Source organism: Atractosteus spatula, chromosome 7 (genome assembly GCF_055471065.1).
Source record: "Atractosteus spatula isolate fAtrSpa1 chromosome 7, fAtrSpa1.hap1, whole genome shotgun sequence".
Lineage (NCBI taxonomy): Eukaryota > Metazoa > Chordata > Actinopteri > Semionotiformes > Lepisosteidae > Atractosteus > Atractosteus spatula.
The window spans coordinates 9969442-9986277 of NC_142712.1; the positions used below are offsets into that span (position 1 = coordinate 9969442).

General features: G+C 37.7%; 2 protein-coding genes across 2 annotated transcripts; both read right to left on the minus strand.

Moving 5' to 3' along the window:
* Positions 1-315: 315 nt before the first annotated feature.
* Positions 316-5474, minus strand: LOC148830415 (proteasomal ATPase-associated factor 1-like). Its single transcript, XM_088920233.1, has 12 exons — positions 5400-5474; positions 5277-5317; positions 4936-5039; positions 4299-4388; positions 4005-4103; positions 3691-3841; positions 2571-2765; positions 2112-2203; positions 1694-1809; positions 1397-1479; positions 1122-1204; positions 316-992 (listed from the first exon to the last, which is right to left on the minus strand). Exons 1-12 carry the CDS (start codon positions 5444-5446, stop codon positions 915-917), a joined length of 1179 nt encoding a protein of 392 aa, XP_088776359.1. The 5' UTR covers positions 5447-5474; the 3' UTR covers positions 316-914.
* A 3926-nt stretch (positions 5475-9400) lies between these two features.
* mrpl48 (mitochondrial ribosomal protein L48) lies at positions 9401-14487 on the minus strand. Its single transcript, XM_088920234.1, has 8 exons — positions 14254-14487; positions 13950-14002; positions 13671-13702; positions 13341-13429; positions 11440-11609; positions 10692-10794; positions 9980-10069; positions 9401-9603 (listed from the first exon to the last, which is right to left on the minus strand). Exons 1-8 carry the CDS (start codon positions 14272-14274, stop codon positions 9529-9531), a joined length of 633 nt encoding a protein of 210 aa, XP_088776360.1. The 5' UTR covers positions 14275-14487; the 3' UTR covers positions 9401-9528.
* Positions 14488-16836: the final 2349 nt, after the last annotated feature.

Consider the following 16836-nt stretch of genomic DNA (forward strand, 5'->3'; position numbering starts at 1 on the left):
CCAGCAGCAACCTTAAGTTTTTCCCAGGAGGTCTCCCACCTACTGGCCATGCTCACACCTGCAGAGCTTCAGTGGGTTGCCAGTTGCAAGTCGCAGGGTGATATAGCTGTTGGCTAATTCTCGTTTTTGATCACCAAACAACGACAGGGGTACTATACTAGACTATTGCATTTTCTCATATGCTAACAATTATGAAAGTTCCATTATTTTACAATACACTGTTTGGTGCAACAGACCCATCTCTCAGGTCTTTTCAATCCATATTTCCCAAATTCTTGAAGATTGGTTTACATTACAAAAAAACACAACTTGCTGTTTTTCTGAGGATAGGTATTTTATTTACATATTTTCCATTACAACAGGTGCAGCAACGTGAATTACTACCCTTAACAACAGCAGGAGATACCTAGCATTTCATCTTATAAAACTGAGCATTGTTTCAACCCTCTACTAAACAAGCCACTCCTAAATGAAAACTTAGCAATACTGTAAGCCCAGTCTCAGGGATGTTCGTGGCACATTCAACCATGTTTGTCCTTGGTCTATTTCTTCTAGAGCTGGGGTAGCCTGCCCTGGTCCTGGACAGCCACAATCTAACTGCTTTTATAAGGTCACCTTCAGATCATCCCATTTGTAAAGACGTGGAACAAATGAGTCAATGAAGTCAATTAATTTGTTTAATTAAACCATGAGTGGCAGATTGTGTTCCCTTGAGCGATAAAGGGAGTTCCACTTTGGATAACCACTACACTATGTCAACGCACACATCAGCTGCTTAAGTGTTCAAAACTCAACAGTCCTTTGAAACAAAATAGAGCTGAGGAAGAAGTGATCCGAAGGTCACCCAACGCGGCCTGCTACACTGTGGCCTTCCAGAGCCAAGGTTGACCAACCCCCTTCTGATGGAAGAGCAATCACAGATTAGAGAGCTGGTACTTCCTCACAAGTCCATCTCTGCAGCACGTGAAGACACTTTTTCCCCATGAAGTTGCCTACAAGGAAATGAAAAGACGTCGTCTAAAAGCGTCGCTGATTTACCATTTGAAAGCTGATGGAAATAAAAAAAAATGACTGAGCCCATACACCCAGTATAATTTGAAAGCATCTTAAAAACAGCATACCTTGTAGACTGGATCTGCTTCGGGCCCTGTTAACTCAATGGCATGATCAAGGTCCTGCTGAATCATAAAACAGCTTCCGTCACCTGTGAGAAATACACAAGGAGAATGTTGTCTCTGAACATTATGGTTTTGCATTTGTATTTGTATTTTCCAACTTCCACCTACTTCTATAACACTTTGAAAAAGTATCAAAGATACTAACATCTAAATACTTCAAAGCCCTTAATCTCAACAGAGGTTTAACATTTAGATGGTTTAAATTAAGACTCACATACCTTGGGTAACTATAAATCCTTCTCTGAATGGCACTAAGGAATGGACAGGAGCTCCAGATCTATGAATTACCTGCACGGGGGATCTGCAAAGTAACCAGAGAAAGCGGAATCTTTTCCAGTTAAATTTGTCAATTAAAAGTAATACATGCCACAGTTTGCTAAATAAATCGTTGAATTTTGGCTTAACCAATATACTAAAGGAACAAGGAATTTTAGAAAAAAAAATCAGATCCCACGTAGTGCATTTTAATGTGGTACAGATTTTAGAATTGCAAATTCCAGAGGTTAAAGATGTACCTTAAACATCTTGCATCTAATTTGTAGATCTTCCCATCTTGTGTTCCCGCAAGTAAGGACACGCAAGAGAGGAACGTACAGCAGTTGAAGGCATCTGCTCCATCAAACATGAATACCTGGGAATTTTAAACAGAACTATGACAAAAATAATCGGGATACCAATATTAGCATAGGAATTGTCGAAAATATAATGTTATACTGTACATAACTCCCTGAAACAAAGAAAGGCGTATATTAACTAGCTAAATTAAATACCTTTTGGCATTTGTGGACTCACTTGCCAGATTCCAAAGACATGCAGTCAAAATAATCTTAAATGGCCTGCAGAAGTCTGATTAATTTCCACATACACGCCTGTTTTTTTCCATTGATATTTTGTATTTTTGTAAAGAGTAAATTAAAATATATCTGCACTTACAGGCTGTCTGCTTTGAAGACCCACACCTTGTAATTTGTTATCTTCTCGAGCCAGGAGCAGCAGTTTGTCCTGTGTTCCTATTTCTCGATCACCTGCCAGAGACATTTAACCACTTCAGTCACCGACAGTGCTCTCACCCAGTACTCTTCTACTGCAGCAGCACAGGTAAACGTGCATGTTGAGCAGTTGTTTATTTGATTCTGTTAAAATCAGACAAGCCTTTCTGTACATGCAGTGTCACACAACAACCAAAAAGGGTTCAGGAGGTATATATTGACCCACTAACACCTTGCCCGATTTGCAGTCTTAAATATGTTTGCCACAGAGCTCTACACCAAAATACAATCATCTGATCTCAAGTTGTGGGAGAATGTACAAATATTTAACTTGACATTTCATTGTTTGTTTTTCTTAATAGTAGCCTATGAATTTTAAATGTAAGGAAAGCTCTTGACTTACTGGTGGGCTGCTCTGGTGTCCCCAGGTTTATACTGTTGTCAGCGGTTCCAACACTGCAGCCATTGACAGGAGCACCACAGTCAGCCACCACTGCCAGGCATGCCGATTTCCCACAATCCCACAGGCGGGCAGTGCCGTCCCGCGAGCAAGAGACCACGTTCCGCCCACGGTCCACAATGGCAGTATCAAAAATACCTTGGGAAAGCAGCAGGCATGTAACATTTAAATTGAAGGAAAGCAGTGATGCCCGTGTTATTTGCTAACTTAGATCCTCAGGATGTTAGATCTGGTTCAAAAAGCAAATAACATGATCATCTGATTTACAGAATATCATTTCCAGATCTGGGGGAATCCTTCATGACTGCATTTGAGTGGTTCTCTAAATTAGGCACACATCACAAGCAGTTTAGCCCAGGCGTCTGCAGTAACATTTATGTTCTGTGATTTCAGTACAATTGCTTGGCTTTTTTAATTATTTTTTCCTATCCTGAATCAAAGTACCCAATCAATAAACAAGTTCACAAAAAAAGCAATGATTCATGGGCAAGTCCTCCCACTGCATTATAGACAAAGTGTAGGGGTAATGTGTAATTATGTGGGCTTAGTCCAATTGTGGGGGAGTACATTTACAGGTTCTGGTGTGCTTGTGTGGATTCTTGCAGGAGTGTTCTGAAATTAATATGTATGCACAGTTGTTTGTTATGTAGTAATGTCAGTATGTATTGTAACTTTTGTGTGTAAAACACAGCTGCTTTAATACAAGACAAAGTTCTGAGAAATCAGATGAAATATTAGGATATTGTATCGTATAGGCTGGCATGAACATCCCCAAGAAATGTATTCTCCATAGAGATCAAGCACAGTAATAGTTCAGTATGTTACTATACCACAGAAATCAGTGACGTATACGATACAATAAATGCATATGTTCCGTATCTGATTTTCAACAAGCGTTGGAAGGGGATCTGATGCCAAAACTTTTTTTTTTTTGTCAGTGAAAGACAAAATCCTGTTAAGAACAATGTGACAGTGTTCGGCAGTGCTTATGAAAGACATGACCAAAGCAGACAGAAGCAGCAGCATATACTGTATTACAGCACTTTGGGACCATTCCACTTACCTCCTTTGTGTCCTTTAAATGTCACAGGACAGGTCCCGTCCTCACAGGACCAGATTTTGACTTGGGCGTCCATACCGCCGCTGAGAACCACCATGCCAGAGGGGAAAAACCGGCAGCAGTTCACTTCGTACACGTGACCCGTCAGATCCCTCTGGCAAAGAAAAACACACACAGAGACCTTCTAACAGGGCGGGGCAGCACGAGTCGCCAGTCTTCTCAGAAAAGATAAGAAACATCAACATCTGAACTTTTTGGCAGATTCTTCATATTACACTAACCACAAAGTCTACTCAGTTTCAAATCTTCCACTTTACCCTTCTGTCGCCATTTGTGCAGTTCCAGATCTTCATTGTGCCGTCTGTGCTGGTGGACACACCAAGACCTCCACCACACGAGATGTCCAAGCATGTTACCTGTACAAAGAAACACAGACATCCGAACACTACTAACATTGGTCCAGTGGTTAGCCTGAGCCCAGACTTAAACAAGGAGGCAAACTGTGTGCAAGGACCAACAACAACAAAAAAAAAGATAATGAAAATGCTGGAAAGAAGAAAAAAGGTCCAAATAAAGAAAGAATTAACTGAAACTTATCTGTGCATACTTACACTCTTGTCATGAATTCCAGCGAAGGTTGTGTATGGTGCAAGGAACTTTGATGATGTGTTTCCAGCAGGACAGGTTACATGAATACTTTTCTAAAAACAAAAAAAAAAGCATTCAGCAAACAAATATACTTTTAATAGACTAGTGGCAGTATAGAAACACTAAATATCAATGAACTGTCCCAGATTCAAGGTGTGTTTTCTTAAAATGCTGTATTATAAGTATAATTTTGTGCCAAAATTAAAGTTAAATTTACAGACCTGCACACACTGCTTGGGAAAGGAACGGTAAAAAATGAATAAATTACGTTACTTGTGTAAGAGTTTACTTTTTAAATAAGATGGGAAAAGTATTTCTAAGAGGTAATGTCTTATTTAACATTGCGACTACACACATTACTACACAGATAGCTGTAAAAATGAAGACTTTTTCAAATAATTAGATGTTCTTGTTAATTTTCAAATCCCTTAGACAAGTAAGTGTATTTAATCACCTTTTTTAAAAGTATCTTCCCCAAACGCTGCTCATAAACTACAATAATGCTCAAACGACGGGAATAATTAAGGAGTATTTGGAACATCACGCAGAGTTTAAGTTTGGTTAACTGAAATTGTATTACTGGCAATAAATTGTATCCACCTTAGAAACTTCAAGCACTTCAAACTCTTCAGATGCGGTGACTTCGGGTATTCCGTCGTAACTGACGCCTTGACATTTCAGGGTGCCGTATACGGTTGGTTTTCCTAAAGAAAAACATGTCTATAAATGAGTACTGGCGATGTATTCCTTTTCTCTGTGAAAAAAAAAATCAGAACAGAAAACAGCTGTTGCGAAACAAAACATTATTAAGCAATTTTAATTCTATCTGAATGTTGCGGGTTCTGACCCATGCAATCGCTAGACATAACAGGTTAAGCCACAGCAACTATTTCTTTACAGTAGTTATAGTAGCATTGCGACATTTAGATTGAACTTCTTACCTGTTATTTTGCAGCAGACCCACACTTCTCCTTCGTTCTCTCTGTTAAAATACACACAAATCCAACAACATATAATTGCGTAAACGTGTTTCTTGTTCACATTTTTTCGGATTAAAAGATTACCTTAATACCTCTGACCAGTCACTTTGCAGCAAAATCCTTGCTTCCATCTTCTTGGTACTTTACTGCGAACTGGCGTGTCGGAAAATGTTAATCACGTCAGTGTCGTAAACACATACGGCAATGCCTCCTTTCCCCATAGCAACGGGGAATTTCTGTGTCAATAATAGGGGAAACTGTGGTCTGTATTTGGTTGTAGAGACCTTAAAGAGTCGAGGCTTTTAAAGTCGCATTCAAATCCTAACCTTCGGAAATGTTGGCACCAATTTCTACAACTATGTGGACAGTAGCATGTAGTAGTAAAGTACCTTGATCAAGGGTACAACAAAAGTTTGGTACGTGGCTTTCAGCTGTAAGAACAGGGACCTGGCCACAACTCTACACATCTTATTTAATATTCAAGTAACCTAAAGGAAAAAAAAATAAACGCAGAAAATGTACAGCGATTTCTTTTACTTCCCCCCAGCACTACGTTTCCTCCTCTCTCAATATACAAATGATAGATATCTATCATAGGAACAAGTAATAGATTTATTCCTTGCTGAAAAGAGAAGAGAGAAAACGCAACGTTTCGGCTGTGAAGCCTTCTTTACTATGCATGCTGACGCAGCTACCTACCTGAACGATATCTATTATATTCTGAAATTCAGTCCTAAAAGCAATTTTGTCCTTACCGAGTAAAAAACAAAGTCCTAGAAAATAATACTATATAAAATGGGGTTTTCTTTGGAGAGTGTCTGTAGTCTCTGTATTATGTAAGTTCAGCATGGCTCCAGATTTACACAGTTAACAGGGACAGCTCTGCAGGGGTTCGGTCTCTGTTAAGTCATTTTCTTTACAAGCGTACAGCAGCTTCTGAGGGGATCCTGCTTAAGACTACTGATACTGACATCAAAGCTGCCTTGACCGTGGTAACACTTCACTGTAATTGAGGGATTAGAGCCATAAACAGGAAGCTGGGGAAGAAATGCTCAAGAAATAGAATAGAATCAATGGTAATGAGAACTGATTTTAGAGGAAGGCATTTCAGCTGTTAGTGTTGGCAAGATATAAATGTGATTATTTTCATAGTGCACTTTACCACATGCAATGCATTTTAAAGAAAACTGGGTGGAATTTGAAATTACTATTTGTAGGTGGCTATGCGTTGAACAAGAATGACACATTTACAATTTTGTTTTGTTTCAGATGAAGCACAATATACTTTTAATTTATGTTTTTTTCAAAGCCTTTGCCCCGTGTAAGTGAATTCACAATGATTCACTTCTGTGATACTTGAACATGGAAGGAATCCAATCGTTGCAGACTGTTCTAGTCCGAAAGAGAGACATTTTTTTTCTTTTTTTCGAGCAGAAAGCAGAACTGGAAGCTCACTGTCCCTGGGCGTTTTGATAGCAATGAGTAAAAGCACATGCTGCGTAACATAAAGGAATTGCTTGTTGATGCAATGGGCCAAGAGCCAGCCTGATATAACCAGTGGTCCCTGGGGAAATGACTGCAGTCAGGCAGTCAGTCAACTAAGAATTAGAGCTCCTGTGCACTGGAACTAAAGCTGGTTTATAACCAGCTCACACTGTTATGTTGCCTTTTGCAAAAGGCAAAAAAATATTTTAAAACCTAAGCCATTTCCACATGAGGAGACACAAATACATGTCAGTTTTTACCTTAGCGGAGTTAGTACTTAACTGCAAAATATCCTTCACCCACTGCCTGAGTCATACAGACTTAGGTATGGTTTACTATTATACATCGCAGGCTCCCTAACCCTATTGTGCTTGCTGTTTTGTCCCTTCTATTTAAAAGAAAATACCCAACCCCTCACAAACACACATATATTTATTTATATTATGGGAATGAATATTAATTAGCTCTTAACGAAAGTCAGAATTGTCTAAATAAAATTCGAATTCAAGATTGCATATATGAAATCAAAGGAGCTATGGACTATTGCAGTAGCTGTTTTGATTAAATCAGAATTGTTATGAACAGTTGTTCCACAAAAAAAATATAATATATTGTATATGTTTGCTTGACTTACTGCACCAAAATAATTCAAAATGTTCTCTCCATTAGAAAATGGAATGCCATTTCTAGGGAATTGTAGGCTCTTTCCCATCTCGTTTCATCCAAGCCTTAATAAAAATGTATTTTGTCTAGCTCTCTGCATTAATTGTAATTAGACTCTACCTGACTTGGTACTTATCAACCCGTAGTGTTGTACAGGACGGATGATCTCTAACAAAATTACCAACAGAAATAACTGCCCATCAGAAAACATTTTTGATCTCCGAACCCAAGGAAACTGAATTATAGAAGAAAACAGTCAGTTTCTTTTCCTAAGACATTTTTTTTTTGCTTTTCATTTGTGAGAGTTGACATTCTCATCCAGCACTTCGCAAATTCCCTGACATTTGTTTTCTGAAGCCCAAAACAGTATGTCCTGGGATTTACTGAATATGACTCTTGAGAGATTACACATCCAAATGCATGTGGGTCAAATTTTGTCCTCATTCTAATACAATAAGGTGTCCGATAATATACCTTTTGAATGCCTTGTGGTTTTATCACATAAAGACGCACTAACTGTGCTGCAAAATTGTTACTTTTTTGTTTGATTCATTCAAGATAATATATTTATAAGAGAAAATACACTAAAAGAGTGACTCTATAGGAATATACGTTATTTAAGAGAAGTTTTAATTTGAACTCCTACATCATGTTTTAAATGTCAAACAGTCTGCTTCAGTGAGCTACTGTAGACACACAGCACCCAGAAATCCTACAGGCTCACAGTAACATTACAGGGCTATGAAACCAAAACCAAGTGAACCACTTGAATGACTGATGCAATGAGACGTTCTTCATCCAAACAGTCCAGCTCTCATTATTTATTCATGCTGGTTTAACAGCATTTGTTTTGTAAGGACTTAGCAAAGATCTATGTTCACTGTCAAAACCCATAAGCCTCATCAGGTGGGCAAAACTGGCAGAAAAATAGTTTCCCTTTAAATATTGGTATTCAAGATCATTTGTCTGTTATTTCCATGCCATTCAGAGACTGCCATTAAGACTACCTATCTTAATTATATAATTGTATGCATAGTACATATACATTTTACAACATTTTTGCTATAATGCATATTTAAACTATGAAGGTATGAAGGTCTATTTGCATATCAGACATTAATACAGGTATTTCTAATTGTAAAGAAATAATTATAATTGTAAAAAATGATCAATTAATCAAAATGATGCCAAAACTTCTAATGAATATCCAAAATTTATATTTCCAAAATCATCGTTTTAAAGATGCTTAGTATATTTTGGATTTTTTTATAATGAAATGTTAAAAGAAGAGATACAGATTTATCAATATCACAACAATAAATCCCATAAATTAAATGAGATATAATAAAAGTTATATCACACCTTACGACACAAAAATAGCAAATCTCATCTTGGCCACCAAGGACACAACTAAGATGAGTTCTTCATTTTATCTTGAAATAAACATTTTAATTAAATGTTTAAATTACCAGACTGTGAACATTGAAGCAGAAGATAATTAATTTGCCCTTCATCGTTATTGATAATCCATATAGTTTCTGAGAAATGTTATAGTCAGCAAAGGAAGCTCTAAATTCTACTAATAAATAAGATTAAAGAAGTTGATGTAAGCCTACCTTAGGGTAATTTCAACTTGACACTCCATGTACCACTTTTGTAATTTGATAAGGCAGTAATTTAAACAATACTATATCCAGATTTTTTATTGTTGTGAAGGAGCCCTTTAAGAAACATTTTTACCAACCCTAACTCACATCTTTCCTTAATTGTCTCCACACCAATTATATGCTAACAGATAGCACAAAACTAGTATACATAATTAAAGTGTTTGAAAACAATCACTGCCCAGATTAAACCATGAAAATGAATATGGAATGTGACGTTTTTGTAACCACACATCGAACTGTCATTCAGGCAGAAATAACACGGACCAGATAAACGGACACATCGATTTTATTGATTCATCCACTTCAAAGGTTGAGAAAAGGTCATGCTATAAGGGTGACCTTTGACCCAGGGCTACAGAGGGAGGCTGTTCTGTTGATGGAATTCGATGTTGCTTTGTTCAGCTCATTTGTGCAAGCAACCCCTCAAGCTCTGGGCGAGCTTTAAACCGGGCGTGGAAGTCTTCCTCTGTATGCTACAAAAAATAAGACCAGAACAGTGATCAAAATGGTAAGGAGGATATATTCATAGTACCACCCTTGTGATGGATAATGTACATTATTTACATTATTTTTTTAATGTTAGTTATTAAAAAGTTATTTATTTGTTAACAATATATGAGCTATGGGGCAGACTCTGCAAACTCCATAATGGTTGTCTTGCCTACAGTACTTGTGATGAAAATTATTCTCCTAATCATACGCAAAGATAACATGAGATCATCAAGCAAACAATATAAATCTTAAGATGCACATTCAATCACTTCTGGAAACAAGTCCCTCCCTCCCTCCCCTTTAATTCACAGAAACTTCCTATAAGCCATGTAAGTCAGCCATTACTGAAACACCTACCTCTCTGACTGAAAACTGGACTCCCTCAGGCTGATTTCGTAGAAGAACCTCAACAAACACTGGAGCCAGCGTAGAACTCAAACCACTCAGCTATAAAGAGATGAAGGAAACTGATCAGCACTAAATAAAACACTACACCCAATAAGCAAACTATTCCATTCTTATCAGAAATAATTACATGAAGATCAAGTAAAGAAATCCTAAGCAGATTGTGTGGCATACATCATGAAGCCTAAGCCTAGATGTTCAATTTAGTGGCACAATTAAATTCATTAAATGACTTTTAATGGCCTAGCAAATAAAAACTAAATGGTCACACAGGCTGGAGTTTGGGTTTACAACAAGATGCTTGAAAGTAGGCAATACTTGTAAACGTATTAGCAATAAAAAATAACTACTGGTAAATTATTAACAATAACTGTAAATTGTAAAGGCTGGAGTTGTAAATTCTTTCAGACACAACTAAGGCTTCTGACAGCAGAATAGAAATCATTAAAGCCATTAGAAAACCTACAATTCTCATTTTGTTCAGTGTATTATCCATAATAAGCAACATTTTGAAAGCTTTTCCAGACCAAGAGCGGTTGAAATCAGCTAATAACTGATTAGCTTCCAAAGCAATGACACGCACTGATAAGAATATGTAGAAATAGATATAGCATTAGAAAATTGTTTATTTTTCTTAAAAGCAAAGCACAGAATATTCCTTTACCTGAACAACCCTCTCATGTGTTTTGAGAACAGCATCCACATACATCTTGGTGCCCTGCTCCTGCAGAATCATTAGCTCTGTGCTCTTTGTGGGCAATGCATAGCTAACAGGAAAGCACAATGGTGAGGGGATTGATCATAGAAGTTCACAGAAACTCTGCTCAAACAATACAACCCTATGATGTGGTACTAAAGTCAAATGATATGTCTACAGTCTTTGACTTAGACACTAGCCTTTTTTCCTGGGAGGACACTGCCATTATTTTCCCATAACAAACCAGATATTGACAGATATTATAGTTCGCTGTTCCTATAGTCTGACACTAATGAATATTCCCTTCCTGTAGTACTGGTTCCAAACATACTACTAAACTTGGATAAACAGCAATATCTTTCCTACCCCATATGATTTCAGACTGATGCCTTTCAAAACCTAAATTGCAGTAGGCAATAAAAAGGAACTTACTTAGTGCTGGTAATAAAGCACTAATGTGATAGAAAAGAAATGCTGAATTGTTTGAATTCTAACCAAATGCTTCTTTGACTTTTCCCCACAGGGGATGTCCACATTATTATTTTTTCCCCCAAGAGTTTTTATAACTTTCTTCTCAACATCATTGCTGGGGTTTCCTTGGACGATGATTATATTTATTTTTCTTCTAATTTTAATCATTTTTCTATTTATACATGCTTCATTATATATTGTGTCTTATTACTTAAGCATGGGGTCACAAGAAACCCCTGATTACCTCTCATCCACTGTGATCTTGAGGCGGTTGCAGAGTCTGTGGACATACTCAGCGTAGTGTTCAACTAACGTCATGTCGTGGCCAGACACCATCACATTCAAAATGCCATACTCCCTGTCTGTTGCCGATCGAATCTTCTTCACTTCCAACTTCTCCTTCTTCTTTTTAGGCTGTGGGTATCACAGGAGAATGACAAAGGAAAATTAAAAGTATGCCCCAAAATGCTTATACTGTACCTGATAAATAGTTCAATTTATAACTTCCTTGGGGGGAAAAAGAAAATAAAATCCATACGCACACATCCTGCAGGATTTACATTACAGTCTCAAATTGTTCTTTAAATCACTGGCAACAAAACAATACAGTACAAGTGCAAGCTGTGAGTAGACAGGATTTACAAAGCAGGGTAAACAGCTGCAGATAAATAGCCACCATTTGTTATTTTATCACAGCTTATTGCTAATGTTATTGGTCATCTGCCTCATTAGTTAGCTACTGTTGTGCTCTGTTGCGTACTACGCATTATGGCAGTGCAGTATATCATCCAGGGTAATGAACATCAGGAATCTACAGCTCAAAGCTTGGCCTAAAAGTTGCTGTAATGAACCAGAAAAATAACACTCCTGTGGCTACAAAATGGTTTGCTTCCCCCTCATAAATCAGTCTAGCTTTCACACAAGATCCTTTGTCATATTTTAAAGAATACCTTATCCAGCGTTTACCGCAGTTCAGTTCACGTTTGTCATTCCAGCCATATACAAGTAGATAGTGGAACAAAATGTGGATAATTATAGCTACCACTGGGAGGACAAATTATTTTCTGTATTTAAAAAAGGATTTCCTTCACCTCCATGTTCACTTAGCAGTTTAAGTTTTTTTTTTAATATACCAATACTTCCATATTCATATTTCAGAGGTTATTGGAATCAAGGTAATATGAGATCGTTACAAAAGTGTGTCCCCGAATGTTTACTAATGTTACTGGCTATCTCAATTGGTCAGCTTCTTAAAAGGCATTAAAATGGAATGTTAAAAAAAAACATTTAAATGCGATTGTAATCCTGAACACAATCCTGTTGCAATAAGTTTTTTCTAACCTTGTGCACCATAACGGCAAAAACATACCTGTACATATATTCCTCCAGAAAAAAATGTGGTATTAATTCATGACAAGTAGTTTTTACCCAGAGAAAATGTTCCCTCCAGTAAAAGCAGGTTCTTCAGAATGCAAGAGGTAAGGTACATGTAAACACACATGAAAAGAATATCTTTCGATGAACTACAGGGGGCAATGTTAGACCGTGCAGTCAACTAAACTGTTTTCTCACAATAATTGATACCAGAACTGGCTTTATAATTTATAATAACTAACTGCACTTTATATACAGTATGTAACTCTTTTCATTCCAAACTTCTTTACATATAAAAGGGCCCCAATCCTCTACCATGTGGTGCACAGCAGGTATTACTCACTAGCATCCCCAGTGCACAGAAGATCAGGTGTAGAGGTGAGAAATTACTTCACCAGCTGAATTAAGGGAAACTTTAGGTAGGCAAGCTTAAAATTCAGCCAGGACCCCAAGTTAGAACCCCCCCTCCTATGATCAATGCTATGCAATCTTAATTGACCAAGTTGTGAAGACCTTGGTTTAACAGCTCTTCAGAGTGACAGCACTTCCTACAGCACAGTGGCCCCGATCACCATAAGTGGGAATCGAATTCGAAACTCTGCCCCAGTGGGAAGAGCACCACCTACTGGTCGACCACCCATCCTACTTCTGCCCAGGCCCAGCCTTGTTTAGCTACTGGAAATGTGAAGATGGTGCACCTTTAACAGAAACAAAACATATTCCTAGTAACAACAACTTCAATATAATATTGGATATAAAATCGAATCTTACCACTTCTTTAGGTAGCAGATATTTATACCTGCCAATGCCATGAGTTGGCATGGACCTGTAATGTCTCTCATTGCTGTGTAACACTCCGCCTATGGAGAAACAGAGAAACAGAGCTCAGAGTCACCATGCCTGTGGCTTTGAAACTACATCATGAACCTGCCTGCATACAACCTTCAAAACTGCACAAATACAACGCAATGATCAGGACAATACGACCTGAGAAAGAGCACAAAAGCCATAGTGTAGTAAAAGGAATGCTACTTGGTGAATAATGCAAATAAAAGAGCGTTAATTTATACATACAGTACATGTCTGATAGCAAAGTCTTACCTAATAGTGGACACTGTTTTGAAACAGCTAACCTAAAAACAAAGATAAAGAAAAGTCAGCGTGACATACAAAAGCTGAGTTTTTTCCAACCAGAACCATTCACCGAGGTTCAAAAGAATGGAAATCTCATTGGTGTATATATATCATTATACACTTTAACAATAATAATTGATACATTATTGTAATAGTTGTTATACATGTTTACAAGTTATCCAGAACTCCATTAAGAAAAGATGTACATAACAAAACACGAGAGAGCTCTTATTAATTGCATCTTACCTAAATATCGATACAACTTGCTGAAACTCCTTTGCATGTCTTACAATGGATCCCTGCAATAATAAAGTACAACGTAAACAACGAACGGAACAATTACAGCATTTAATTTATATAAATCTAAGTATTGATATGCAGATGCAAATTAGACGTCAAAGTTATACAAAACGTGTGCGAATCCAACAACAAAAGCGAATTACCAACAATCACATATTAACACCATGCGCAGAAGGCAAACGTGACCTTCCGGTACAAAGCCACGATCCTTTCTAAACCTTAGTATTCCGTTATTTTTCCAAATTATTACCTTCGTAAAAAATGGATACATATTTCCAATAGATCCTTCTTATCTTAATAACAGCACAAATACAACAGAAATGTACTTTTCGTTAACTATTAAGGAAAGTGGATAATGAAAATACAATGGCCCGCTTTGTGAAATGCAGTCGGGGAAACTCAGACACAGAAAAATACGTTCCGCTTTCCCAAAAGTTGAGGTGAAGTACTGTATTTCCCATCATCAACATAAAATAAGATTTGTCTACACTTGATTCTTATGTGAAAGCAGTTAACTGACCTCAGTCATTAATAATAAAGTATGAGTTTAATAAATCGGTACGCTGGTGGATATTTTCAGAATGGACCACAGGCAAACTTAAAATAAATCAGATTTCCGTGTTTTTCATTTTTATCTTTCAAATACAGGTAAACGCGATAAAGGAAAAAAAATCTGTCATGATCTAGAAGAGATGAAGTCACTGATTATACAAATACAAATTAAATGGTATATTAACTGATATAATTTTGTAACTCGGGTTTTGTTACCATTGTGATACAAATAAGTCAAAAGTCCTCATACAAACACTGCTCGTACATTATAAAGCTGAATTTTTATTTATATAATCATTTACCTAATCTCTTCCAGATCTTGATACGTTTTTTTTCCATTATCGCGTTTACCTGTATTTGAAAGATAAAAATGGAGAGAAAAAACACGGAAATCTGTGATTTATGTTAAGATTGCCTGTGCTCCATTCTGAAAATAACCACCAGCGTACCGATTTATTAATCTCATACTCATGTGTATACGTATGTAGTTGAACTGTAATTTAAATTCACTGCCGCATGCAGGTGGTGGAACGTTTGTTTTGTATGTAATATAATCAATCACTTCTGCTTAAACGAAATAAAGATGATGTCATCGCAAAAATATGTTTTCAGACAGGTGATCAACACTTCACACCCTCCTCAACTGTTTCTCAATCGGTGCTGTTGGTGATGGTGATGATGGCAGCACCCAAAGTCCAAATGTGACGTTGCAGTGTGGTTTACGACGATAACGTGGCGCCCTCTTTGCTCAACCAAACCGACGGTCAATTATGCTCGCCCTTCCCGAACGCCTATTGGTTACTCCGCATTTAAAGGAAAGGGTATCGCTGGACACTATTGGTTTAGCTCTGTGCCATTTCTGTCAAGGGGGACGTAAACAAAGACAAGGAACCCCGCCCCTGTCAGAGGTCTGTCTGTGACATGTTTAAAACCCAGGGAATTTTAACGACGTCCATACTAGTTGTGGCCACGGCTGTGTTCTTAACTTTTCAGCTGTCGTTGTCTAAAACGTTAAAGAGCGTTTTGGGGTGAAAAGCGCCTCATCAATATAAGAAGTTGTTATTATTGTTAAGATGGCATGCCATTTTTAAAATAATAATGATAGATAATATTTAGTAATTAATAATTGCTCACACTTATATAGTACTTTTCTGGACACTCCACTGAAAGTGCTGTACAAGTAATGGGGACTCCCCTCCACCTCCACCAATGTGCAGCCAACATGCGCCAGAACGCTCACCACACTTCAGCTAATAATGGGGAGAAGAACAGAGTAATGAAGCCAGTTCATAGATGGGGATCATTAGGAGGCCATGATTGGTAAGGGCCAATGGGAAATTTGGCCAGGACACCGGGGTTACACCCCTACTGTTTTCGAGAAACACCCTGGGATTTTTAATGACCACAGAGAGTCAGGATCTCGGTTTTACGTCTCATCCGAAGGACGGCACCTTTTTACAGTATAGTGTCCCTGTTTGGACCAACACAGGCCGCAGGGTGAGTGGCCCCTGCTGGCCCCACTAACACTTCTTCCAGCAGCAAACTTAGTTTTTCCCAGGAGATCTCCTATCCAGGTACTGACCAGGCTCACACCTGCTTAGCTTCAGGGGGTTGCCGGTTGTGAGTTGCAGGGTGATATGGCTGCTAAATCATCTACTAACTATTAGTAGTAATAGTTTAGTATTACAAGTATTATTCATTATAAAACTTACCATGTACGGAATAAAATGTGCAATTAATTTAATTCTTGCTACATTTAGTTGGAAACAAAATACTTAGAATGAAGTAGCTGGAGGTTTAAATTTGATCTACTCAAGGTTATATTTGAACAACCTAAATATCATAAATGGGTTGTCTTTGCCGTACTAAAGAAGATGATTTAATTCATATTTCACAACATATTTAGGTGAGCTCTTCTTTGTATGAAAAATGATTATTTTCAGCCACCCACGATAAAATTATCCAGTATAATACCCATAAACTACAGTCTGGGACAATACCACATAAAAGAAAATTATATTGAGATGTACAGTAACAATGATAAAAAAAACAAGTTCTGCATAAACAGGAAATAAAACAATATGGTTTTCGTAGTATTTCATACGAAGGCCGGTCTCCACGGAATCTAGAGTCCTGTTACAAATCCCAGACTTCCAGTGGGGGGGGGACGGGAAGAAGCTTCCGCCACACCCAATATGGCGACCAGACTGCGAGACGGGTTTTGGATTGGCTGAATCTTCCTGTCAGTCAAACTAGCAAGGAGAGGGCGGTAGGGCGGGTA